We start from the raw sequence: 25561 nt of genomic DNA, 5'->3' as shown, positions 1-25561 counted from the left end.
ACAGAGTATACACGTAAGGCTGGGTTCACACGAGCACATTAACGTCCGTAATGGACGGACGTATTTCGGCCGGAAGTCCCGGACCGAACTCAGTGCAGGGAGCCAGGCTCCTAGCATCATACTTATGTACGATGCTAGGAGTCCCTGCCTCTCCGTGGAACTACTGTCCCGTACTGAAAACATGATTACAGTACGGGACAGTTGTCCTGCAGAGAGGCAGGGACTCCTAGCATCGTACATGCAATGAGTTCGGTCCGGGACTTACGGCCGAAATACGTCCGTCCATTACGGACGTTAATGTGCGCGTGTGAACCCAGCCTAAGAGTGGAAGTCTAGCCAACACTACTCACAGCGAAATCTGTAAAATTGTGAGCACCAGCGCATCTGATCAGGGTATCCTAGAAAAAACCAATCTAGCCTGCCAGATAACCAGGGGGTTAGGCTCTGTTCACATCTACATTGGGATCCCGTTCTGACGTTCCATCAGAGACAGACACAAACTGACACCGACGGAAACCAGAGGTTTCCGTTTCCATCACCATAGCGTAGTCGACTACACTATTGCTTTTGGCAAAACGACAGATCCGGTGCACAAGAGACAAACGGAAACCACGGGCATCTGCTCCGTCACCATTGAAATTAATGGTGATGGAAATGGAAACCTGGTTTCCGTCGGTGTCAGTTTGTGTCTGTTCAGGGTCCTGTTCGGACGTTCCGTCGGAGGTTTCTGTCTGAACGGGACCCCAACGCAGATGTGAACAAAGCCTAAGTTTGGTATACTGGGGGTTAAAGTTACGCAAAAAGTGATATCGCACATCCCGCATATCACTATAAACCTCTGTATTACCACACCTAGACCATTATGGATAAATGTATAAATATCTTCTAATGTGTAGTTATTTATATGATAACCGAGGACACCTAAGGTACATAAAATGGTTGTCAAATGTGCGCTTTATCTTATGGCGGAAACTTTCTGTTTTTACAGGTGAAATTTGCGTTTCTTTAATGCGGTTGTAACTGCACCTCAAATGCTACATGTGAATGGACTCTTAAGCACCCCCCTCCCTGCCCTTGCGGCGCAGTGCCTGGGGCAAATATTTTGCCGGTATTGCCCTTTAAACATAGGGACAGTCCTGTCAAATTCGGGACTGTTGGCAAGTGTGCAACCTCTTGAGTTGTACATACAAAAATATGGGCCTTTACCTCCGTGTGCTCTGATTTTATACAGAGACATATGGAGGTTTTTCTCTATTGGATTCTGAATCTACAGAACAACGAAAAAGAAATCGTAGACTACTTTGTGTGTGCGAAACAATTGTATTGCCCAGACTTTACAACGCTCCTGGAATGTCTATTTAGAGGGTCATGTCTGGGGTCTGTATTTGTTTAGGGGTCTGGTGTCATGGTGGTCAATGAGCTTACAGCTGTAATTTTTGTTTTTTTGGAAAATGAAAGCAGCAGCGTGATATGTTGCCATGGGAACTCTTTATTTTCTCCTTGCATATGAGTTTGCCCAAATTTTCTGTCCACGACTACAGCACATTACACTTAATTACCAGCAGGGGGCGTGCACGATCACTCGCTATATCCTTTGGTAAAGTGAAAATCGATATTTCGGTTATTTGCTTCTTTTGTCTAGCGCTTCCCCTACACGTGAGCGTCAGTGAAAGTCAACTCGGCGCTTAACAGGAGTCCTGCCTGGATCCTGACCTTCTATCAGCGTGGGCTGCAGCGTCCGTGCTCCTACAGGGCGATTCCTGACGTGCCGTTCATGTGTCTTCATTTATAACTTCCTGGCGTTACATCTTTAATACACTCAATGACCGTCTTCTTTGGGGAAGAAAGTTGCGTGTAAGGAATACAGGACTTGCAAGATGACGTCACAAGCGCGACATTTTGGGTCATATGGCTTTAACTGTATTGCTTTAAATACGAACTATTGTGTTCCCCTTCCGTATTTACAGCGGCGTTGTATTTAGTTATTTTATTGCAGTGAGCGTTGAATATAATATACAATATTTTCAATTTCTTATATGTAAAATGGGGAGGTTCTTATGTTGACAAGCGGATAAATTACTGTCAAAATAGATCCCTGCTATGGTCAATACCGTTTTGTCAGAAAGCACCTCTGGTTATAAGCTGGGTGTCACAGGGTGCCCCACTGCTGGGGTCCTCAGTGATCCGCTGTAATCTATTGGGGATCCTTGCAGCAAGGGTTCAGTTTCCCAGCAGTGTCACTACAAGTGAATTGAAGGTTTACACCCAATGGAATCAATGGACTGCCATGTAATACACAGACATGCCAGTCCTCCAGATGCAGAGATGCCCTTTATAACTTCTCTCCTCTCTGGCTAATAAATGGGGAACCTCAACAAGTAACCCCCTCCCTCTATTAACTCAGAGTTTCGCTTATAGGCTGTCTGAAAATTTAGTTATTTGTCAGCCAGATAACCCATTCTGTGTTGCGGCTTTCATGTGTGTACAGTACGAGCTCTATGGACACGTGTGGTCAAGTTGTAGTTTTCGTCCAAATTTTTGTAAAACTGTAAAATTACCACGATATGACCGTGACGTGTGAATAGACTCTAAGGCATGTCAATCACACTGTTCCGAGACAGTTGCAGCCATACAGACCATGTGCACGTTAACTCGCACAAATGTTGCTCTTGACTGCAACTTCTGCATTGCATATAACTTGTATTACAATAAAAGTAACTCGGGGCCAAGGCATTGGTGCTACGTTTTATGCTAATTAAATCTCATAGAAGTTGTAACTCGACATTCAGATCTTGTAACTGCAAAAGTCGGGCCTCATTTAACAAAATAAGGCAGAAAAACCGTCCATTTTGCACTTAAGAGTATGTGCACACGAGAAGTGACTTTTACGTCTGAAAAGACAGACTGTTTTCTGCGTCGTTTCAGACTTAAAAGCTTCTCCTCGCATAATGCGAGGCGTCTTTGACGCTCGTAATCTTGAGCTGCTCTTCATTGACTTCAATGAAGAACGGCTCAAATTACGTTGCAAAGAAGTGTCCTGCATATAATGTATATAAGTGTCCTGCACTTCTTTGCAGAGGCAGTGAATTTACGCGTCGTCGTTTGACAGCTGTCAAACGACGACGCGTAAATGACAGGTCGTCGCACAGTACGTCGGCAAACCCATTCAAATGAATGGGCAGATGTTTGCCGACGTATTGTAGCCTTATTTTCAGACGTAAAACGAGGCATAATACGCCTCGTTTTCGTCTGAAAATAGGTAGTGTGAACCCAGCCTTACATCCAATCTCTGTGCAGCTTTAGATTTTCCAAAACCGTTTAAGAAATTAAAGCTGAGCTCTGATTGGTTGCTATTGGTGACAAGTCCGTTTTAGTTCTTCGTAAGTTTTCATAAATCTCCAATGTACAGTATATTGTTGGATCCGTTTTTGTGGATAAAACATGGGCCAAAAATACTGACAATGCAACTTGGTCTAAGGCCTCATGCACATGTTCTGGTGCACAATAGGGAACTGTATTGTGGTTAGTACTGTTGGGTACTAGGTGCTTTATCATCTCACTACGTTCCCCGTCCGGGGTTTGGCAGAGTCTGCATAAAAAAACACTATATACCATCTTATGAAAATTTGGCAATATAATAATAATAATTAATAATAATATATAGCGCCAACATCTGCTGGAACAATATACATGCTCCCATTGAGATGCATGGCGGTTATTTTCGGGACATGTGTGATGCTGATTCCAGAAATGGAATTCACTTTTGCGTTGATTCTCTATGGTCATTTGATTTCCTGGAGATGATCGTCTCATATAAAATCAATTCTAACTCTTTTATTACAGGTGTGCAGAATGAGGACATGGAATACAATGTTCGCCTCTTTGCTCTCTAGATAAGCGTTGCCGCCATGTTTCGTTGGAGGAGCACCTTCCTTTTCTCACTCCGACTGCTTCAGACTCCTAGCATAAAAACAGAACCATTATTGGACCAGTTAAAAAAATGCACAACGGAATATCAAGTGTTCCAGCTGCTTGGCATGAACAGGTCCGCACTTACGGTACATCACGTGAGCTGTGCGGTAAATCTGCTTTGGCATTTTCAGGAAGGAAAACCAGAAAAATATTTTGGCCAAATTCGAGATCACCCAGAATTCATTTTACTTTGCACTTTAGCGCAGAACAAAATTGATCTTCTAGATGACAAAGAATTGGTGGAAGTTTTGTACACCTTAATAAGGTAACTGATTGTCTACGCTTCCTGTCTGTTATTATTGTCAGTGTAAAAAATAATTTGCTTTTATTTATTTCCTGTTGCTTATATAGCGCCAAAATATTCTGCGCATTGTACAGAGATTGTCCCAATTTACTTAGTTACCTATGTGGTAGGAAACCAAAGTACCCAGGGGAAAGCCATGCAAACATACACGCTCCACTGCAGATCTTGTCCTTGGTCAGATTCGAACTCAGGATCCTAGTGCTGTAACATAATAGTGCTAAACACTGAGCGACCAATGATGCAACTCTCTTGCCTTTTAAGTATTACCCCTACTTCCCAACTTTCAAGTATCACAAAGAGGGACAACCGTGGCAATTTTTTTTCATTTTAAGCCACGCCTCTAATCCCACCCAATCCTGCCCATACATACCCGGTTCAGCCCACACAGTATAATGCTCCCATAGCGCTGCCCATACATTATAATGCCAAATAACTGCCACCATACAGTATAATGCCCCATACAGTATAATGCCCACACAGATGCCTCCATACAGTATAATGCCAACACAGATTCCCCCATGCAGTATAATTCCCAAACAAATTCCCCCATGCAGTATAATGCCCAAACAAATTCCCCCATACAGCATAATATCCCATAGCTGGCCCCATACAGCTTTATGTCCCCATACAGCATAATGCCCCCGAAAGCTTCCCGCATACAGTATAAAACCCCCCTACTGCTCTTATACAGTATAATTCCACCAAAGCTGCCCCTAGTGCCAGTGCCCACATATAAAGTGCCAGTGCCCTTGTAGATAGTGCTACAGTGTCCATGTTGATAGTGCCACACCCCCCTTAAGGATAGTTCTACAACCCCCTGTAGATAGCGCCATTGGGACTCCCTCTAGGTGCGGAATCCCCAGCCAGAGCCCTGTTGTCACTGTCCATATATGGAGAGTGACCTCAGGGGTTTCCTCTAGGAGCGGAATCCCCGGCCAGGTCATCGGGGGTTCCGCTCAATCAGTAGGGACAGTGACGTCAAGGGCTTCTCCAAGCGCTATGCCGAGGAGTCCTTGGCGAGCGCAGGAGCTCTCTGCTCCGAACTAATTCTGAAGCAGGGAGCTGATGTTTCCTGCTTCATCATTGGGTTCAACTGTATCTGCATCCTGAGGACATTGGGACATACCCCTGGCCGCCCTGGACAGCAGAAAACACTGCCCCGGAATCCGCTGAGTCCGGGACGGTTGGGAGGTATGGTATTACCACATTGATGAAGCAAGGTAAGATTTTCTAAAAACATTTCTGCGCTAGCCCCTTTGCAATCAATGAGATTGCAGATCTCATTTTCTAAGTCAGGGTGAGAAATAAAAGCAGCATTCTGATTGGTTGGTACAGGCAACTTAATTAATTTTTCTTATAGATCCACTGTGAATGCTGTTTACGGTGGGTACACAGCGGGCCTAGCGCATCTTGTAGTAGAGGATGTCCGCTTTAGGCCTCCTTCACACGCAATTTTTCTGGCAATTTAAACGACATCAAAAGACGCTAACAGTATTAAAATGTAACATATTTTTTAGTGGCATTTTTCTTTTAGTGTTATTTTGTACATAATATTTTTCTGCCATTTTTGAAGTCCTATAGAAATGATTAAGGGAAAAACGCATGAAAAAAAATCGCCATACCCAAAGCATGCTGCATTTGACTCACAAAATTGCCTTAAAAATTACACAAACAAAAACGCAGTTGTATATAGTGCATTTTATATGTTACTATAGACTTTAATGTAACATCTGGCTGCATAAAAAAAAAAGCACCACAAAAAAACAGCAAAATCCGGCCTTATGATGTTGAAAGTAATGCCGTTTATGGGGCATCTTTTAGCTTTTTCCAACACCATTATGCCCTTTGTCCAGCATCTATTTTGTACTTTTGTTGCGTTTTTCTCCATTGACTTCAATAGCGAAAACTCCAGCTGGTAGATCTGCAATAAGTGACCATCAATTGTGACAAAACTACAGCAAAAAAATGCATTTATTCGGATTACTCTGGTGTGATAGTGGGACCACCACAGCCGATGGACGTACCCCAATACACTGCACGGTATTAATGAATTATTTGTTTATTTCAAGGTTTCAGGTGGAGGCGCATGATTCAGTAATACAGCAGCTGGTGGTCGAAGGCTGGAGAAGATTAGAAAGGTGAGTTAGTTTATTTCTGATTCTGACAATCTAAAGGCCTTATTACACGGGACAATGATCGGGCAAACGACGTTCACCGGCTGATCTGCTCTTTTATGCAGCATTAAAAATCATTGTTGTCGGCAGCACATCTCCCTGTGTAAGCACCGCCGACATCACGGAAATGTATGGGGATGAACGAAAGCACGGAGACGCGCTGCCGACATGGAAATGTATGGGGGTGAACGAGCGAAGTAACAAGCACTCGTCCCCATCATAACCAGTCATTGCTCCGTGTGAAAGGAGCAAACGAGCGCCGATCAACAAGCTTTCTTGTTGATCAGCGCCCATTTTCACGACCCAAATTGCTTTCAAATATTGGAAGTGCCCAGTAGTTTTGATATTACAGCCCGTGATAATACTGAGGAAAATTGTGAAAAAATACAGATTTGAGGGCTAAAACTGCAGAGTTACGATCCTTTTACATCGGCCAATGATTTTGGGAACGAACGCTCGTACGAACGGTCATTCGCAATCATTGGCCTGTGAACACGGCAGCGATCAGCTAACAAACGAGCAAACGCTTGTTTGACGGCTGATTGCATTTTTTTAAATGGTCGCTTGTCGGCAGCAATCTCTGTGTAAACGGGATGTTCTGCCGACAGGATGCAAAGGTATGGGGAAGATCGATAGTAGAAACGCTCGTTCGTCCCCATACGTCTGATCACTGCGGGATCAATGTGGAAAATGAGCGCCAATAGACATGCTGTTATCGTCTATGGCGCTCGTTACCGGGCGAAAATCTGCCTGTGTAGAAGGGGCCTTAGGCTTCTCTTATCTGGGGCAAATTTATCTGTTGTCTTATTCCCGTTTTCTGGTGTAGATACATTAAGAAAACATAGCGTTTGGGCCAAATTCAATATTTATTAATCCACTGCAACACTTTTTGACATAAATATTTAATTTTTACTTTTTCTCTTTTTACACATAGACTTGACCTTCCAGCATTGTCAAAGTTTGCGGTATGCTTGAAAAAACAGGATCTGACGACTAGTCCGCTTTTAGGACAGATAGCCAACATTGTTGACCAGAATTTGAAATATGCTGATGATCCTGCGTGAGTATATGTAAAAAATTTTATCAGAATAATACGGTAGGGGTTTCAGTCACTTATGATTACAAAATTAGCACAGCATACAATGCTATTCTTGTCCTAAAGTGAACAGAAATCCAGACCGACCCGTTATAAGTCAGTAGGGTCCTGTTAGTCAGACGCTGTTTGGATCTGTCGTATGATGGTAATGCTACAGCGTCATGATTTCCACTATAAACGTATGACCATCATAAAGGGCTCCCATGTTCAGGGGCCCCTTCTTGGAGCCAGACATGGCTGGTCATTTATTTGAATGGCCGGCATTTAAAGGGGTTTTCCCCACGAAGGACATTTATCACCTATCCACTAAGACCCCGACGGATCCCTAGAACGAGGGTCCCGAGCTCTGTTTCTCCTCACTGCGCGAACACAGTGAGGAGGATTTTAATGGAGCGGAGGTCGTGTGTGTGCGCTGCATTAAATTTCTATGAGAATTATGGAAACAGCAGAGCGCTGTACTCAGCTGTCCCCGTCAGCTCCATAGTCATTAAATGGAGCGGCACCGCACATGCACAACCACCGCTTCATGCAATATCCTCCTTTTTTTTGCGATTACAGAGTGAGGAGTAACGGAGGTCGGGACCCTCGTTCTAGAGATCGGTGTAAGTCCCAGTGGTGGGTTCCCCAGCGATAATACATTTATCATCTATACTGTGTATAGGTGATAAATGTCCGTGGGAGAAACCTTTTTAATAATGAATGGTTGGCCACTATAGGAGAAATATATGGCCATGCGCAGCTTCCCCCAGCAATATCATCCAATGGCTGAGCTGGCTTCAATTTAAAAAGTTCTTGTAATGAGAATATATTGACAGAATTTGACCTATTGTTTAATTAAAGTGAAATATTTGGTTTTTTAGTTTTTTTCCCATTTTTAGCAGTGTTTTTTTTTGCTTTTTTTTCCATGTCATTATCTATATTTGAAAAAAAATTCTGTTATCTGACTGAGGTTCACAGCTTAATGCAGCAACTCCGGCAAAAAGGCTTCCCCCATAATCATGTACATAAAATAGAATAAAAATAATAAGCAATCAGAAAAAAAAAGAAAATGCTACAGTGTATAGTTTTAACTAGTGTATATATATATATGTACACGATACATTACCTTTTAAAGGCAGGTCTATTTTCATCATTTTGGAACTGGGCATATCAGTTCTCCGTAGCAGGAAGAAGAAATTAGAATGCAGCTTGGGATGTGTATGGGGAAAAGGACAAGATTTGTCAAGTTATTTTTTAAATACATGTGGGTTTCCATTGTAAAATTGCATTTGAAGGTGGATTTAATCTCGGGCTGTTCTATTTTGTATTTTTTCCAATGTATATGTGGTCTAATACACCTGTAACAGCCCAAATAATGTTTTGTTTTTTTTTAAACCTAATCACATGGTCACATTTTTTGCTCTCCAGTATATTGTCCAGCCTCCTGGTTTGCTTACAAGCAGTAAGTTCCCCAATGCTGCAAGAACGACTGATCTTAAGGACAGAATCCGTCATCCAAAGATTTGACCTGTCCGGCATCCGACATGCATTCAGGGTGATGAGACTTTTCTACAAGTATAAGTTTACCTATGTCTCACTGCTGGACAAATATGGCACGTTCTTCAAACAGAATATAGGCACAATGGATGGCAAAAGCCTGTCCAACATTACCGGAGCGTACCAACACCTGCGCTTAACCGATTCAGACTTCCCAATGATGGCAAAGCCGAGACTTGTTAAGATGATAGAGACGTGTAATGATCCCGAGACTTTTGCCGAGTTGTTTGATGCCTTAAGTAAAGTGTCATCTCCTCATATAAGAGACAGGTGAGTGTCAATAAAAACGTATAAACGTCTCTCTCCCCTGTAGTAAACAGCTCACATGTCAATTATTTCTTCCACTTCATCATAATCCAACTCCTTGGATGAATATAGACATGAAAAGAAATTCCATACTTATTTTATTGGCATAATGGTATAATAATTTATGCTTTGACTTTTGACCTCTGAAAAACAAGAGCGGGAATCTAAGGGTATGTTCACACGACCAAGTTTGAGACGTAATTCGGGCGTTTTACGCCCCGAATTACGTCTGAAAAAACGACTCCATTATGCCGACAAACATCTGCCCATTACTTTCAATGGGTTTTACGATGTTCTGTGCAGACGACCTGTTATTTTACGCGTCGCTGTCAAAAGACGGCGCGTAAAAAAGACGGATCGTCAAAAGAAGTGCTGGACACTTCTTGGGACGTAATTGGAGTTGTTTTTCATTGACTCCAATGAAGAACAGCTCCAATTACATCCGTAAAAGATGCCGCGAAAAACGCGTGCACTTGTAAAAATGTCTGAAATTCATTTCTCCTGAAAACAGCTCCGTAGATTCAGACGTATTTGGCGTTGTCGTGTGCACATACCCTAACTGGTTCCTATGTGACTCCTACAGGTCCCTACACAGTCTGACATTATCCAATCATTGCTGATAGTGTCAGGGTGTGCCGGGACACACCCTTTTGACAGGGGGAATGGTAACACCCAGTTGACCATTAATTCATACGTTTCCAGGAGGAATAACAGAGGAACGGCACAACGCAGGCTTCTAAGAAAAAATTCTCCAGAATGTTTGGGATGGGGAACGCATCATGTCTACTGAAATAGACAAGAAAATTGGAGCTCTGTATGAAAAAAAATAAATAAAAAAACCTCCGCTATATTAAGAAATGAATCAATGCATCATTTTAGACCTAAAAACGACATAATCACATTGTTAGAGTCTGGGATCCCAGACCACCACTGGATTCAAGAATGATAAAAGCACACTATTTTTCTAATCTCAAACAACGCCTTTAAGTCAATACAAAAATGTATTTAAAAACCCTTGTTTGGTCCAGATTTCGTATGTTTTAGTGATGTTTTGGGTATGTGTTTATTCTATGATTATTATTTTTTTTATGTCATTTATTTGGTTTCCATCCAGACTTGAAGAACAGCTACTGACGTTCATTGATGAGATGAACCTGAACCAATTACTTGCTGTTCTGAAAGCAATGGTAGAAATGCAATGCAGAAATCACGTGCTTATCCAAAAGTAATTATTTTTTTTTATCACTCTTTTCTGCTAAAATTATTCGTTTTTTCTAGAATTAAAGTATAAAGTATCTCATGACATTGAGGAATTTTTGGTCACATAAAGGCGCATCCTGTCACATTATAGTATATAGTAGTAGTATACGTGTAATGACATAGTATGAATATGTATTTCATGGACCGTTTTTTTGTTTCCTTCTTTAGAATTGGCTCCCTCTTGCAGAAACATCTGGATACCTGCAAACCCACACAACTGTTTTATATAACGGATGCCTTGGTGCAACTGTCATACCATAATACCAAGCTATTAAAAGAACTACAACGGCATCTGCATAAGTAAGAATCTTGTTAAAGGGGTTTTCCGACTTATTCAAAGAAAGTGGCAAAGGTAGGAGGGATGCATTAAATAAAAGAGCCATTACTAGCCTCAAAATCCTGGCCTTTCACTGCCGCCGCCCCTTTTCCTCCCCGCCGCTGTTTACTGGCATGGCTGAACCAATGATGTGCTCATATACCCTAGTGATCGCAGCCAATCACTGGTCTCAGCGATCCTGTGGGTATACGGGCACGTCATCGCTGCAGCCAATCACTGGTCTCAGCGATTCTGTGGGTATACGGGCACGTCATCGCTGCAGCCAATCACTGGTCTCAGCGATCCTGTGGGTATACGGGCACGTCATCGCTGCAGCCAATCACTGATCTCAGCGATCCTGTGGGTATACGGGCACGTCATCGCTACAGCCAATCACTGGTCTCGGCGATCCTGTGGGTATACGGGCACGTCATCGCTGCAGCCAATAACTGGTCTCAGTGATACTGTGGGTATACGGGCACTTCATCGCTGCAGCCAATCACTGATCTCAGCGATCCTGTGGGTATACGGGCACGTCATCGCTGCGGCCAATCACTGGTCTCAGCGATCCTGTGGGTATACGGGCACGTCATCGCTGCAGCCAATCACTGATCTCAGCGATCCTGTGGGTATACGGGCACGTCATCGCTACAGCCAATCACTGGTCTCAGCGATCCTGTGGGTATACGGGCACGTCATCGCTGCAGCCAATCACTGGTCTCAGCGATACTGTGGGTATACGGGCACTTCATCGCTGCAGCCAATCACTGATCTCAGCGATCCTGTGGGTATACGGGCACGTCATCGCTGCGGCCAATCACTGGTCTCAGCGATCCTGTGGGTATACGGGCACGTCATCGCTGCGGCCAATCACTGGTCTCAGCGATACTGTGGGTATACGGGCACGTCATCGCTGCAGCCAATCACTGGTCTCAGCGATCCTGTGGGTATACGGGCACGTCATCGCTGCAGCCAATCACTGGTCTCAGCGATACTGTGGGTATACGGGCACTTCATCACTGCGGCCAATCACTGATCTCAGCGATCCTGTGGGTATACGGGCACGTCATCGCTGCGGCCAATCACTGGTCTCAGCGATCCTGTGGGTATACGGGCACGTCATAGCTGCGGCCAATCACCGGTCACAGCGATCCTGTGGGTATACGGGCACGTCATTGCTGCAGCCATGTCAATAAGCAGTGGTGGGGAGGACCGGAGCGGCGGCGCTGTAACGCCAGTGATCTGGGAGGTAATGGCTCTTATTTTTATTTTTTTATGCCTCCCTCCTACCTTGGCCACTTTTTTGAATAAGTCGCACAATTGCTTTGATCTCCTGTGAATGTTGCCATACGTGTCTCCAGAATGTTGAGTGTGATCACTGCTGATGGTGAGGATTTACCAATAAATTAAAAAAACTTGTTACCCCATGATTCTGGAAAATTATTATTAGAAATTGTCTGTTTTTGCATTTTACATCACCAGATGTGGCTAACAGTTAAATCCATAGCAGGTTCCCAGCCTTTTGCAGATCATGAGCCACATTTTACGTTCTTCAGGACTGTGCCTATTTTGGCCTTCAGGACCGCAGGATTTTTTCCGCTTTATTTCCCCTACTTGGAATTGAACACTTGCTGTTACTAACTTTCTTTTATACTGAATTAATTTTTTTCCCTGCAGGAACCTAATTGCAAGCATTGTACCGTCTGAGGTGGCAACAATGGCCAAAGCACTTTCTCTGTTGAACCTTAACCAGGTGGATGACGCTGTCCTTTCTAAAATTGATACTATAATCCAGCAATGCAATTTACCAAGCATGGAAAAGATAGCCGTCTTTCTCATGCAGTTGTCAAAAACACCTCGTGCATTTGGGAATCACCATAAAACTCACAGGGAACTCCTCCAAAAACTGAGCAGCTGTGCACTAGTGAGACTCCAACATGTGGACAACCTTGACCTACTGCTAGAAGAATGTATACAAGTGAAGACCAGGCAATGGATGGATGAAGAATTTACAGAGGGATTATTGGATACCTGCCAGCGCTTGCTGCATAAGATCACCTGGAGGAACGTCACAAAAGTTTCTATTTTTTTAATACAGATGAACCATGCACGAGCCCCAATACTCCACAGAGTTGCATCAGTGACCATGGAGGATATTGCAAAGGTATTTCAGGAAGAGAATCTATATGGCAAGTTCTCAAGTTGTTGGGGGGGGGGGGGGATTGGGGTGAGACCTGAGCGGAGCCGACGGGCTGTACCTGATGAAAAGTCAAATTATTTGATACTTGTTCTTCCCACATTTCACTGTTTACAGGGTTATTCAAGTATATAGGGATTTGTTACATTGTATATTATCTTTTATTGTCACAATTAAATGTGGCCCATGAGAGTCATGAAGACAACCCCTTTATAAATTGAAGCTGGCCCGGGGAGCAGATGATTGCTATGGGTTCAGCTTCAGAAACTGCTGGGGGTTTGCTGTATTGCTGGGGGAAGCTGTGGCCGTCAATGTGATACATGAACTGGTCGGGTCTGCCAAAGTGAATCTGGTTAATAGACTGGGTTCCTGGCCAGAGTCTATATGGTAAGGGGGTTGTCTTCATGAGGCAGCCCCTTTCAAATTCATTTTTTTGCTCCAATCCAGTTTTCTATAACCATCTGCTTTCTTACAGATTCATCCATCCGGTATCCTTATAGTTTTACGTCCTTTCAGTGTCCTAAATTATGAGCCACCTCAAGGAAGAGAGTTTTTTAACATATGTCTGCAACATGTACTGAAGCATAAGGGTAGGTATCTGGATATTTTTCAGTAATATTGTGTGGTGTTCAGCGGGTCAATCCTCAAAGGGTGTGTCCACCTTCACAACCAATTTTAATTGTCCCAATACGTCCTAAAATAAAATAATTCAACTTTATAATAAAAATTTTACTGCTCTGAACTGTGTGTCTCCATGGTAACAGACAGCAAACCCTGTGTAGTCTGATCATATTTCTTTCAATTTCTCCAATGTTTATTGCTAACCTTTTGAATTTGCTTTAGCATTAATTATGGATTAGATGGAAGGGAGTGTGACTGCAGGATCAGACTGAACAAGATTTTTTTGTTGTCCGTTACAATGGAGTTACATAGACCTTATTCATTGAATTTCCAGTATATCTATAGTAACATAGTTTTTCTTATGTTTTTGTTTGTGCACAGATTTATTGAGTCCTTCATGCTTGATGCAGATCTGTTACGTCTTTACTTTGGCAAAACACTTTCCAAAAGAATTAATTAATGCTGTATTCAATATCACATTCTTACGTCAACTAGATGTCCAGTTGACATGTAAGTCTACTCCCGTTTTTTTTTTCTTTATATATACATATATTTATTTATATGTGTGTGTGTGTGTGTGTGTGATATATATATATATATCTCACACGTTGGTTATAAATGATTTTGTAGGGTCTGTAAGATGTTTCTAAACGTATAGTGATTTACAAATTGTAGAGGGCCACTCCAGGCAAGAGAAATCCCTACAATTGCCCATGAAGTCTATTAAAAACTACAAGTAGCATTAAGGATATAGTCACATTGCATTTGCTCAACGTCAAACATATCCATATGGCCCCATTGACAAGACATATGGCAATAGTTTGTCCTTTCAGCATACGACGAGAAGGTATATGTTGGCATATTTCTTTTTTTTACGCTGTATACGTTTTGTGTTTTTTACAATGGGATCCTACGGGCGACGAATGTCATTGCATGCGTGTACAGTGGCATACATCGAAGCCTTCCGCTGGAAGCATCGAATGGGAAATACTCCCAACATATACCCTCCACGGAAGACTCAAACACCGCATCAATAGAGCCTAACATCTATGTCTTGTCTGTAGTCTCTAAACTGTCTGCAGAATTAAGGTCCAATTTTGGCCGGTGCAACGAGCAGCGACCAACGAGACCGCTCAGTGATCGGCACTCGCTTGCTCCTGTCACAAGGAGCTAGTATGGGGACAAGTGCTCGTTTACTTTGATCGCTCGTCCCCATACATTATCATGTCGGCAGTTCGTCTCCCTGTTTACACAGGGAGGTGTGCCGCTGACAACGATAATATTTAACTTTTTTAAAACTAGAATCAGCAGATGACCGATGTCCTGTTTACACAGGGCAATTATAGGCAACGCTCGCTTGCCCGCTAATTGGCCAGTGTAAAAGGGCTGCCAGGAAGACCAAGGAAATCTGGCTTCTCTCATGACTGAGTAGCAATATCTTCAAGGGATGAGATTTAGCTACAAAGAGTAGATTTTGGATTGCTGATAATGTCATTCCTGATGTATTATCCTCTACAAAGCAGAGTTAGTCTACCCCATTGATCATATATTGATGGCCCATACTGAGGATAGGTCCTGAATTTTATCTTAGTTCACAACCCCTTTAAGGTCGGCTTACTTGATAGGCAGAAATGATGGTGCCAGACAGCCTGTGCCGACCGGCCTTCTGAGATGTAAACCTGGTACTGTCCTTACGTGTAAGCTCTCGTGATTGTACACCAGCTACCCTTTTTGTTAGATGTTCTTGACAACTCCACTATGCAGATATTGCTTGTTATCCGGTAAAAGGTCAGATAAGTCGCACATGCAGTATGTTGGGTATTGGCAGAGTAGTCCGGGACTGACTGGACCCCTTAGGCCCTGTTCACACTGAGTATTTTGACGAGATTTTTGGAGCGGAAACCGCTCCGCAAACTCATCAAAAACCGGCCGAAAATGCCTCCCATTGATTTCAATGGGAGGCGGAGGCGGTTTTCCCCCACGAGCGGTAAAACCGCCTCGCGGGAGAAAGTAGGGACATGCCCTATCTTCGAGCGGTTACGCCTCTGACCTCCCATTGACATCAATGGGAGGCAGAGAAAGCGTATTTCGCTGAGTTTTTTGCCCGTAGCACTCAATGGGCGCGGTCGAAAAACGCTGCGAAAATCGCGGCAAACGGCGTGCAGGAAGGTCAAAATCTGCCTCAAAATCCCAAACTGAATTTTGAGGCAGAATTTTCCTCCTGCAAAAAACTCAGTGTGAACATAGCCTTAAACAGTGCAAGTTCTAAATATGATCTTAGTCTTTGTTTATTTAGTCTTGTACATTTCAAGAGGTGCGTGCTGAGAACGACTTCCCTGATACTATCCCCAAAATGTATGTTTTTAAGCTTTTCCACATGCTCAGAGCATGAGTTTACGGCATTGTCTTATGGAATTGAATCGCGCGGTTTGCATTGAGCATCCAGAATATCAGATTCCATGGTTCCATGATCCATACTGTCAGCACATGAAGAAAAAAGGTAAGAGGCACATTTCTGAAGCCATAAACTCTGCCATATCTCTGTCTGCCTGTCATTTATTTATTTACTGCCATTTTGTTGAATTTTTGGGTCAGGCGTTGGAGAATGGCTCTAGTTTCCACACTGCTGCCAAAAATAAATAAACACATTTATTTTTATTGGCATTCAATAGATAACGGAAAAGTATAACCTCACCTATACATTCAAATATTGCTGACTATGTATGTATCGCAGCAGGCATAGTAAATCCATGTGACAAATATATGTCTATTACATGAGTGGTATAAGGAGGAATAACATAGGGGTCACTTGAGTGGTGACAGGCCCTTTAAAAACCCAGACCCACTTGTTATCTCCGCAAAAGAAAATTGCAGTCACAATACAGTTCGTGATACCCTCATAACATTGTTATTGGTAATTGGTAATTGAAATTTTACATCTGCATCCCCAAAATACCCAGTTTTTGGTGTCTAGACCTTGATTGACTCATCTCATCACCAGATTAATATCTCAATTGGGGACTTTTTTTTATTATACACATTCCAGAAGATCATGTTATACGAGGAAGACCCAACGCTCTCTAGTTCAGTCTTTCTTAGCACAACGTATCTCAAAGGCTATAATCATACACTGTGCTGCACATTAACTTCCTACTGATTATCCCCAAATGTGCTTGGGCAAGAGGAGAAGGCCATTACTGTTTTGCCCAAGCACGGCCTGGACAGCAGTGAGTCTGCAGGTGCAGGGGGAGCTGCTACTAATGGCTCCCAATCTCAGGCTAAAGCTGCGATCTTGGTCTTGTTTTAAAGCCAGAATCTTAATCACGACCACAATCTAGAGCAGGTTAAGGTGAGTGCTGCAATTACTTGCAGCTCTCACTTCAGCCGTGTGAATAGCAGAGGGGGGGGGGGTGGGGGTAGCGAAAGTGCTGGCAGCATACAGGAAGAGGATCTGTGATCTTTCTCCTGTCCCTGTATGGCTACAGATGAACTTTTGTTCATGTTCTCACCCCTATCAATGAGAAAGCATACTTGCTCTCTGATTGTCACTTTTTTTTAAATTTGTTTTATTTTAAGAAAAGATGTTAGAAGACCACATCTAATCTCTACTCTGCACCGAATTAGTCAACTAAAGTGTGTAGAAAAATATGTAGAGGTACGCAGGAGCCGTTGTCCGACAAATACAACTGACAGCTGTGTTAGTGCTTTAAGTCCCAAAACATATTGATTTAATAAAAAAATTCAAAGAGTTAAAGCCTTTAAGGCTAAGATGTGTTATGTCACCTGAGTTATGCGGCAACTATACTTCAGATATAAATTTAAAATCTAAAATAAAAAAAAGGACATTTTTAAGATGGTTTTTCCAATTTTAATGTAAATAAAAACACAACATGTAGACAGTACAAGTTCCCCCTAGAGACGGCATGAACACCCTGGAGGAAGCTTAAAAACGTAGGTTCTCGATCATGTTGGTAATAGGATGACCGAAAATTGACTGTTACGACCTTCTTCTAAAATAGAACAGTTAACTCTGATATTCTGTAGTAGTAGCAATAATAATTATAATATAATAATTTAATAATTATTATTATCTGCTTTTTATTCTGCAGAGGTGAGTTCCATGCACCAGCTGCTTCAGGAATTGCTGGAGGAAATTTTAGGAGGAAAGCATTATACAAAGGTCTTGGTAACAACACCATACTGTTATTCTATAGGTAAGGTGTCAGTAAGAAAATTACTATGTTAAATTTAGGGATGTTACTACACTTTAAAGAGACTTTTTATGAACCACTAGAAAACGAAGATGTGTTATTACAACCTTATGAGGACTACTAAAGCAAGTGCAAACCTAGAGGTCAATGTTCACAGCACATCGATAGAATATACTGTATGAATGTGCATGTGTAAGCATAAAGTACACACCGCTACAATCCTGAGATCTCCGCACAAAGAAATGACGCTAAATTGTGTGCATTTCTCGGCAGTGTCACAAGCTCATTCAGATGGGTCCCTACAAAAACAATACACCATTTTAATGTGAATGTCCACCCTTGAATACCATTTTTTTTTTCTAGATTCACGATGTTGTGCTGATAAGTTTCTTAATATATCTTTATAGCAGTGGGAGCTTGTTTTCCTGAAATAGAGCTCTGAATCCGCTGCATAGATATACATTTAATAGATAACTCTCTGGCTGCCTGCAGTCACCACTAGAGGGAGCTAAGTAACTCACTGCATACTGCTTATACATTGAACTCAATAATTACTCGGTATACAGTAAGCTCATAGAGCGCTAGTGGCAGCAGCAGGAAAACAGAATTTTTTATTTATTTAAGTCTGTATAGGTGCGGGTCCTAGAGGTGGGACCCGCATCTATCTGACATTTATGACATATCCTGTGAATATCTCATAAATGTCCTTCATGGAAAAACCCCTTTAAGCAACTAATCAGCACAGAATTTGGGACCTAAAAATTACATGGTGATTAAAGGTGAAGATTCACTTTAACCATTTTCACTACCGGGACAATTTTCACACTTTTGACCTAAACACCTAAAATCTGACTAATAGAATAAAAAAAATCATATTATACCCTACTATACTTTCTAAAAGTGAACACCTGCCACATTGGGAAATGCTACTTTACACTCATAGGAGCTTTCATGCAATTTAGCGTCAAGGTGTAATTTTTAATGCATAAAAAGTCATGTTGTGGCTAAAAGTCTGACTCAAGAAGAGCCTGAGAAGCGCAACACCTCCTAAAAATAAAAGTTGAATATGTGCAGAGTTCACATATTGCCTACATGTACATATGTTTACAAAATCATTAAAATGAACAGACCAAAAATAACATGAAGAAAAATTCCTGTATCCCCCCCCCCCCCCTTACCCTCCCTCCCTGGGGTCACTGGAAGGCTGTTCGAGGGGAAGAGATGGCAGTGACGGGCTGTGATCTTTTTTCCTGATGTCACTTGCAGCTTCTCCTCTCCCACCCCAACCTTACAGAGGCACAAAACCGGTGCTGTATCCTGATAATTGAACCTAAAGCGAAATAAATATATATATATATATATATATATATATATATATATATATATATATATACATATAATTTGTAAGCGAAGATTCTGACTGCTCCTAATATTCTAGTTGCCGCAAGTGTTTAAAGTCAAGCTTCTTACATATGTCCTTAGCAGTGAAAGGGTCAAGGCCAATTTACATGTCACAAGTTTTCTAAACCACAACAAATGTTCCCGACCGTAAGGCCTCATACACACAGGACGCCATTCAACAGAACAATCTCAGTACAGACACTAATTCAATAAGGAATGCTGTAACATTCAATCTCAGTAGCCTGCAGAATTGTGAATTCAGCTGTGGAGAATTAGATTGCTCTATTTATCTGAGTGGCAGCATGTGTTACAGCTATTTGCACTTTATTCATATCTTATATATGTCAAATTTATAACCGTATTCAGACCTATTTAATGGTTTGTGATATTTTATTGCCTTAGATTTTGAATTCATTTTGGACAAGGACAAAAATCCAATTCGATACCAGGAGCCGGACAGTGTGTCTGATAATGCAATAAAGATGCATAAACTTGATGGTCAATTAATAGAAGGAGGTCAAAGGTCAGCATCAATTTCTCCACGATACTTTTATTTTGGACAAAGCTCAGGAAGAATTATTAACAACCATACAATATCACTTCTGTTTTTGGGAATCCCAAGATTTGTCCATAACCCTCGCCGAGAATTTGGACTCTATTTGTCCCCTAACTTTTTTTTTTGTCACTTCTTCCCTTCCAAGTTCTAATTCGCGGTGTGAGTGGTAAACCTTCTCTTTCGCTACACCTACTATTTTTTATTAGAATAAAAATAATAATCTGATTCACTATTTTAATTTCTACGAGTAAATTCACAATTGTACATGTAAATACTAATTTATTTTATATATTACAGATTTGCAGTGGAATTGCTTAGTCCCAAGGCCTTTTGCCAAAATACACATCTAAAAGGACAATTTGCAATGAAGAAAAGACATTTGGAAATATTAGGATACCATGTCATTCAGGTATATTGGAGAATATTGTATAACTGAGGGTGGTCATGCAGCAGAGCGCACAGTGAATGATTTACTAAAGTAGAAAAGATTATGATTGAGAAACTAGTGATTGTCCATGTCCTATTTAGAACTCGCACTTATTCATATCTCCAAACATTTGAATCTAATTGCCCCGTGGTTTCAAAGTTCCGCCTCCGCTCAGCACAGGCACGCCCCCGCTCAGCACAGGCACGCCCCCAGACAGACAAGAAATGCCTTTTTTTAAATTTACATTTGCATCAGCATCACCACCTTTTGGTTCACAAAAATCGGACTGTTGTCTGGTATGCTTATGTGTGCCCTGTCTGCCAGTTAGCAGTTCCAGTAGGGCTAAAGTTATGTGCTGCCACTTTTTTTGGAAGCTCCCTGTTTTAATTGAGTTTAAAGTCCAGTTTACACTGGGTAATTACCGTCACATTTTGTTTGTTTTCGAACGATCGTAACAATAATTGGGCAGTGTGAATGAGGGAAAATATAAAACTGTTGTATCTTACATCTTGCATCTTGCTTGATTTCGCCACCGTAAAAATTATCTCCAGCTCGGTCTATAAATCTAAATGCCGCTTGTAGTGATGTTTACCTTTACAATAGGCATGACTGCCTAGCACATGGCTTTCTTGAGTACAATGATGATGATCCTCAACCACCCGCTGGCAGCAAAGATCGCCTGATGGAATGGCTTATGAATCTACTATAGGGCTGGGCAATTAATAAAAAAATAATCGAAATTCAGCGAAACTAATCAATGTCACCTTGTGAATGACGTTGAATCATTGCGCTGAATTTCTATTTTGATTATTTTTCGATTAATTGCCCAGCCCTATAGTAGATTCATAAGCCTTTCCAGTTTTATCAATTATTTTTTCCCGGTTTAAACTGTATCTGCATCTTCAGGACGCAGATACAGTTGAATCCAATGGTAGAACAGGGGACCTGCTCTACTATTCACTAGGTATCGCCGGATGCGTGGCAGTGACATCGTTGCGCCGGTCTGTGCCGTGACACAAAGACCACAGGGATCTCCTCCACTCGTTGTTGGAACGGGGTTAGGTGAGTATGTATATTATTTTTATCTGGCACTATTGGGGGCAGCTGTGGGGGCATTATACAGTGTGAGGGCAGCAATGGGGGACTTTATACTGTCTGGGGTGTAGCTATGGGGACATTATACTGTTTTAGGGCAGCTATAGGGCCATTGTACTACGTGGAAGTCAGTTATGGGGGCATTACACTATGTAGAGGCAGCTATGGGGCATTATATTGCGGGCGGCGGTTATCAGGCATTATACTGCGGTGGGGTAGTTATGGGGCATTATACTGTGTGGACAATTATGGGGGTTTTATATTGTGTGTAGGACAGTTATGGGGGCATTATATTGTGTGGGGAGCATTATGGGGCAATATACTGTGTCGGGGTATATTATATACAGTAGTATACAGCAGGCTCAGGATAAATATTAATTCAATGGCGTAGCATGCAAATACAGGGCGTGGCATGCAAAAAGGGTGTGGCCTAAAGAAATGTTCAATAATCGTAATCAAGGTTATATGTTCAATTAATCGTGATTTTGATTTAGGTCATAATTGCCAAGCCCTAATCTACTATAAACTGCTTGTTGGTGGTTTGTAAGACTGTTCCGCGTAAAGGGGTCTTAGGGGAGAGAGAAACACTGACAAGTGAGGCCTCTCTGCGCTGCAGACTATATACTCACTGGTGTGACCTGGTTTATTGCGGTGGACAGCAGTGCCACTTTTTCTCTGTGTTCAGTTGTATACTAGGGTTTTTCTGTGATTGTACATTGATGATCTGTCCTTAGATTAGGCCATCATTGTGTGAATGTGGAGGTCCATGTATCTACGGCTGGTACTACAGCTCAGCCCTGTTCACTTGAATGGGCCGAACTGCAGTACCCTACATAGCTGCACATGTATGTACGTCGCTCTGTCAGGTACTACAGTAAAGGCGCTGCTGTCCCTTTTGTTCTGCTGATCAGTGGGGGTTCAGGGGGTGGAACTCACCAATCACACATTGACAGGATAGACCATCAGTGTAAAAATCTTGGAAAACACCTTTTAAGTATGCAACTTAACTCAGTAGATCTCATGTATTAAAACTGCAGACAAAAAGTGGTGGTGATGTCACACCAGTGATTATATAGTTCACAGTGGAGAGACTTCTCATGTATCAGTGGTTTTCCTTCCCTTAAGGGGGGATTCACACGAGCGTGATTTGGCAGCGTGTAGGGCGCGTGGTTTTCGCAATGCCCTATAGAAGTCTATGGGGCAGTACACACAGTCCGTGTATTTTGCGCAGCGTTTGTTCGCTGCGCAAAATGCGCGACAGGTTCAATAACTCTGCGTATTTCACGCATCACGCACCCATTGAAGTCAATGGGTGCGTGAAAACCAGGCAGGTCGCACGGAAGCACTTCCGTGCGAACAGACTGAAACAGCGCACGAGCTGTCAAAAGGATGAATGGAAACAGAAAAGCACCACGTGCTTTTCTGTTTCCAAGCATCCAAACGGAGTGTCTTTGCGAGGAGCGAACCCCGACAACCGAAGCTAACTTCACCGGGTTCGGCCAAACTCGTTTTGGCCGAACCCGGCCAAAAAATTTCCGGTCCGCGACGTCGGGAGACATTCACTGTGCATGGTGCTGAAAGAGTTAAACTGTTTCAGCACCATGGACAGTGACTTGCGATCCCAAAATACATTAACCTGTAAAAAAACCCGAAGTTCTAACTTACCGATTACTCCTGTCTCCTTCCTGCAGTCCGACCTCCCGGGATGACACTTCAGTTCAAGTGACAGCTCCAGCCAATCACAGGCCAAGCACAGGCTGCAGCCAATCACAGGCTGCAGCGGTCACTTGGACTGCCGTGTCATCCAGAGAGGTGGGGCCCGATGTCAAGAGAGGCGCGTCACCAAGGACGCGTCACCAAGGACGCGTCACCAAGGCAACGGCCGGGAAGTTCTCGGTAAGTAGGAACTTTATCTTTTTTTTTTACAGGTTTTTCGCTGTTGTGTTCGGCATTCACTGTCGAGGGTGCTGAAAGATTTAGCTCTTTCAGCACCTTGGACAGTGACGGGCGTCGACAAGCCTCATCTCTATGATGCCGGCTGCGCGCAAATCACGCAGCCGCGCATCAGACACGCATGACACACGCAGCTGTCAAATGGTTTTTGCGCTCGCAAAACGCCGCGTTGTTTGCGCGCGCAAAAACGCAACGTTCGTGTGAATCTGCCCTAAAGGCTATGGAAACCTTTTGAAAGGCAGTTTTTTGTTTTTTTAATAAAAAGGTTAGTTAATGTGTTTGGTGCAACTTTATAAATACTTTTTAATTCAAAATTTGTTTTACTTTTTGAGATACAGCTGCTCTGTATTCTATATACAGAGCAGCTGTATCCAGCGCTATTCACTGAACCTGTCAGTCCCGCGGACCTGACGGGTTCAGTGACAGCGGGTCCTGCATGTCTCTGACACACAGGATCCACCTGTTATCTATCACATTAAGTTATGGTTTTACTGGTGGATCCTGCGTGTCAGAGGCACGCAGGACCCGCTGTCACTGAACCCGTCAGGTTCGTGGGACAGACAGGTTCAGTAAATAGCGCTAGATACAGCTGCTCTGTATACAGAATGCAGAGCAGCTGTATCTCAAATAGTTAAAATTAATGTTTAATAAAAAGTATTTACAAAGTTGCACCAAACACACTGACTAACCTTTTTATGAAAAAAAAAATGTTTACCTTTCAAAAGGTGTACATAGCCTTTAAGACTACTAACAAACAATCAATACACCCATAAATATTTCCATCAAGCGATCCCGTGAAGTAAACAGGGCTGGACCCCCCACCTATCACACATTGGTTCCTAACCCTAATAATGGACCACGAATGTAAAGTCTCGGAAAACACCTTTAACTACAAGAACCAGTCAGGAATTGGCTGTCCCTAAGATTGTATGAAGATGTAAATATTCAACTTTATAATGTTCCAATTATTATCAGTAAATTTGTTTTGTTTTTTTCTTGGCCTTACAGATACCCAGTTATGAGTGGAATTCAGTGACCATAACAGAAAGAGAGAACCAGCTACAGTACCTCAAGAAAAAGATTAATGCTGATCATTAAAACTATACTTTGTAATTTAACAAAAAAAAAAAAGATAAAATATTTTATTCTGTGACATTGTAGTGTTTGTTATGGCCTTTTGCGATTTAATCAACAAATTATTTACCTTATAAATTGTTTCATAATTATAGGGGGGGGGGGGGAGCGCATTTTTCCTCAAAAGAGTTGTCCCGTTGAGGACACCCAGTTTCGTGCACCCCATTAGGGAATTCTGAGTTAATAGAGGGGGGATCCTTATCTCTTGGCCAGAGTGGAGAGCGGTTACAAACAGGCGCGTCTCACTCTGAAGCTCCTCTTCCGTCCAGCGTTACACAGACAACCCATTGAAATAATTGGACACACTGCAATGCTTAATTGCCCTGTGGGGGTGCTGCAGGGAAATTGAACACATACTGGCAGGTTTCCCCACAGATAACAGCTGATCACTGGTGTCTCATTAGGGAGATAATTTGTGATTAGTTTATTTTCAAGGGACCCTTCTAACTAGTAAAGATTATCCAAAGCGGAGAATCTATTTAACTTGTAATCCTTAGTGAGTCATTCAAACTCCAAAATGAATAATTTGTTAGCTATGCTGTGTGCAAAGTAGTGTCAGAATGATTGGGCCGTTGCTTAGCAACACAACTTGCGGTTTGTGGGGGACTACACCGGTACTACCTGCTCTTGTTTGGCGCCTGGAACCCAGTGAATTCCCAAGTAGTCAATTGTTAGGGGACATGGGGAGGGCCCGGCAGGGGACTGAGTCCCCCCTTCTGGAGTTTCTCTTAAATTTGACTATAGGTGGGCATTTTGCCTAAAGTAATATTTAAAGGGAAACTCCACCTTTTCATGATAATTGTAGTTTATACCCACAAACTAGCCGATATTGCATCAAACAGACCTTTTCAGAACTATGGTTGTCCTAATGCTTGAAGTTCACCAAAGATCGTTGTCAACTGACAGCGGTCTTCCCTCTAATCCCAAAGAAACATGCATGATTGGATCGGTGCAGCGTGCATGTTTATCTCAAAGGGAGAGGAAAATAAGCCACTGCCAGAC

The 25561-nt window shown here is 42.4% G+C and overlaps 1 protein-coding gene across 2 annotated transcripts; it reads left to right on the top strand.

Annotated features, from left to right (window-relative positions):
- The first annotated feature begins 1655 nt into the window (after window positions 1-1655).
- Window positions 1656-24572, top strand: LOC142655358 (FAST kinase domain-containing protein 1, mitochondrial-like). 2 transcript variants are annotated; one of them, XM_075829409.1, is made up of 15 exons: window positions 1656-1852; window positions 3844-4237; window positions 6346-6414; window positions 7385-7510; window positions 8954-9352; window positions 10503-10613; window positions 10817-10948; window positions 12642-13128; window positions 13637-13751; window positions 14164-14292; window positions 16151-16282; window positions 17892-17996; window positions 19797-19917; window positions 20248-20359; window positions 24434-24572. In XM_075829409.1, the coding sequence occupies exons 2-15, from the start codon at window positions 3909-3911 to the stop codon at window positions 24521-24523; spliced, it is 2457 nt and encodes an 818-aa protein (XP_075685524.1). In that variant the 5' UTR covers window positions 1656-1852; window positions 3844-3908; the 3' UTR covers window positions 24524-24572. The 2 variants fall into 2 exon arrangements, with proteins under 2 accessions (XP_075685524.1, XP_075685525.1); XM_075829410.1 differs by having other exon boundaries at window positions 1656-1903.
- The last annotated feature ends 989 nt before the right edge of the window (window positions 24573-25561 follow it).

This window comes from Rhinoderma darwinii, chromosome 6 (assembly GCF_050947455.1).
Source record: "Rhinoderma darwinii isolate aRhiDar2 chromosome 6, aRhiDar2.hap1, whole genome shotgun sequence".
Lineage (NCBI taxonomy): Eukaryota > Metazoa > Chordata > Amphibia > Anura > Rhinodermatidae > Rhinoderma > Rhinoderma darwinii.
The sequence above is the reverse complement of the archived record's forward strand: the minus strand, read 5'-3'. Positions and strand labels throughout refer to the sequence as shown.

What these genes read in the sequence shown, in the direction of transcription:
- LOC142655358 (XM_075829409.1), top strand. Translation starts at nt 3,909, where the DNA reads ATGTTTCGTTGGAGGAGCACCTTCCTTTTCTCACTCCGACTGCTTCAG. An exon ending in GTTTTGTACACCTTAATAAG is followed by an intron (nt 4,238 to 6,345) that starts GTAACTGATTGT and finishes GTTTATTTCAAG; the next exon opens with GTTTCAGGTGGAGGCGCATG. An exon ending in AATCACGTGCTTATCCAAAA is followed by an intron (nt 10,614 to 10,816) that starts GTAATTATTTTT and finishes TTCCTTCTTTAG; the next exon opens with AATTGGCTCCCTCTTGCAGA.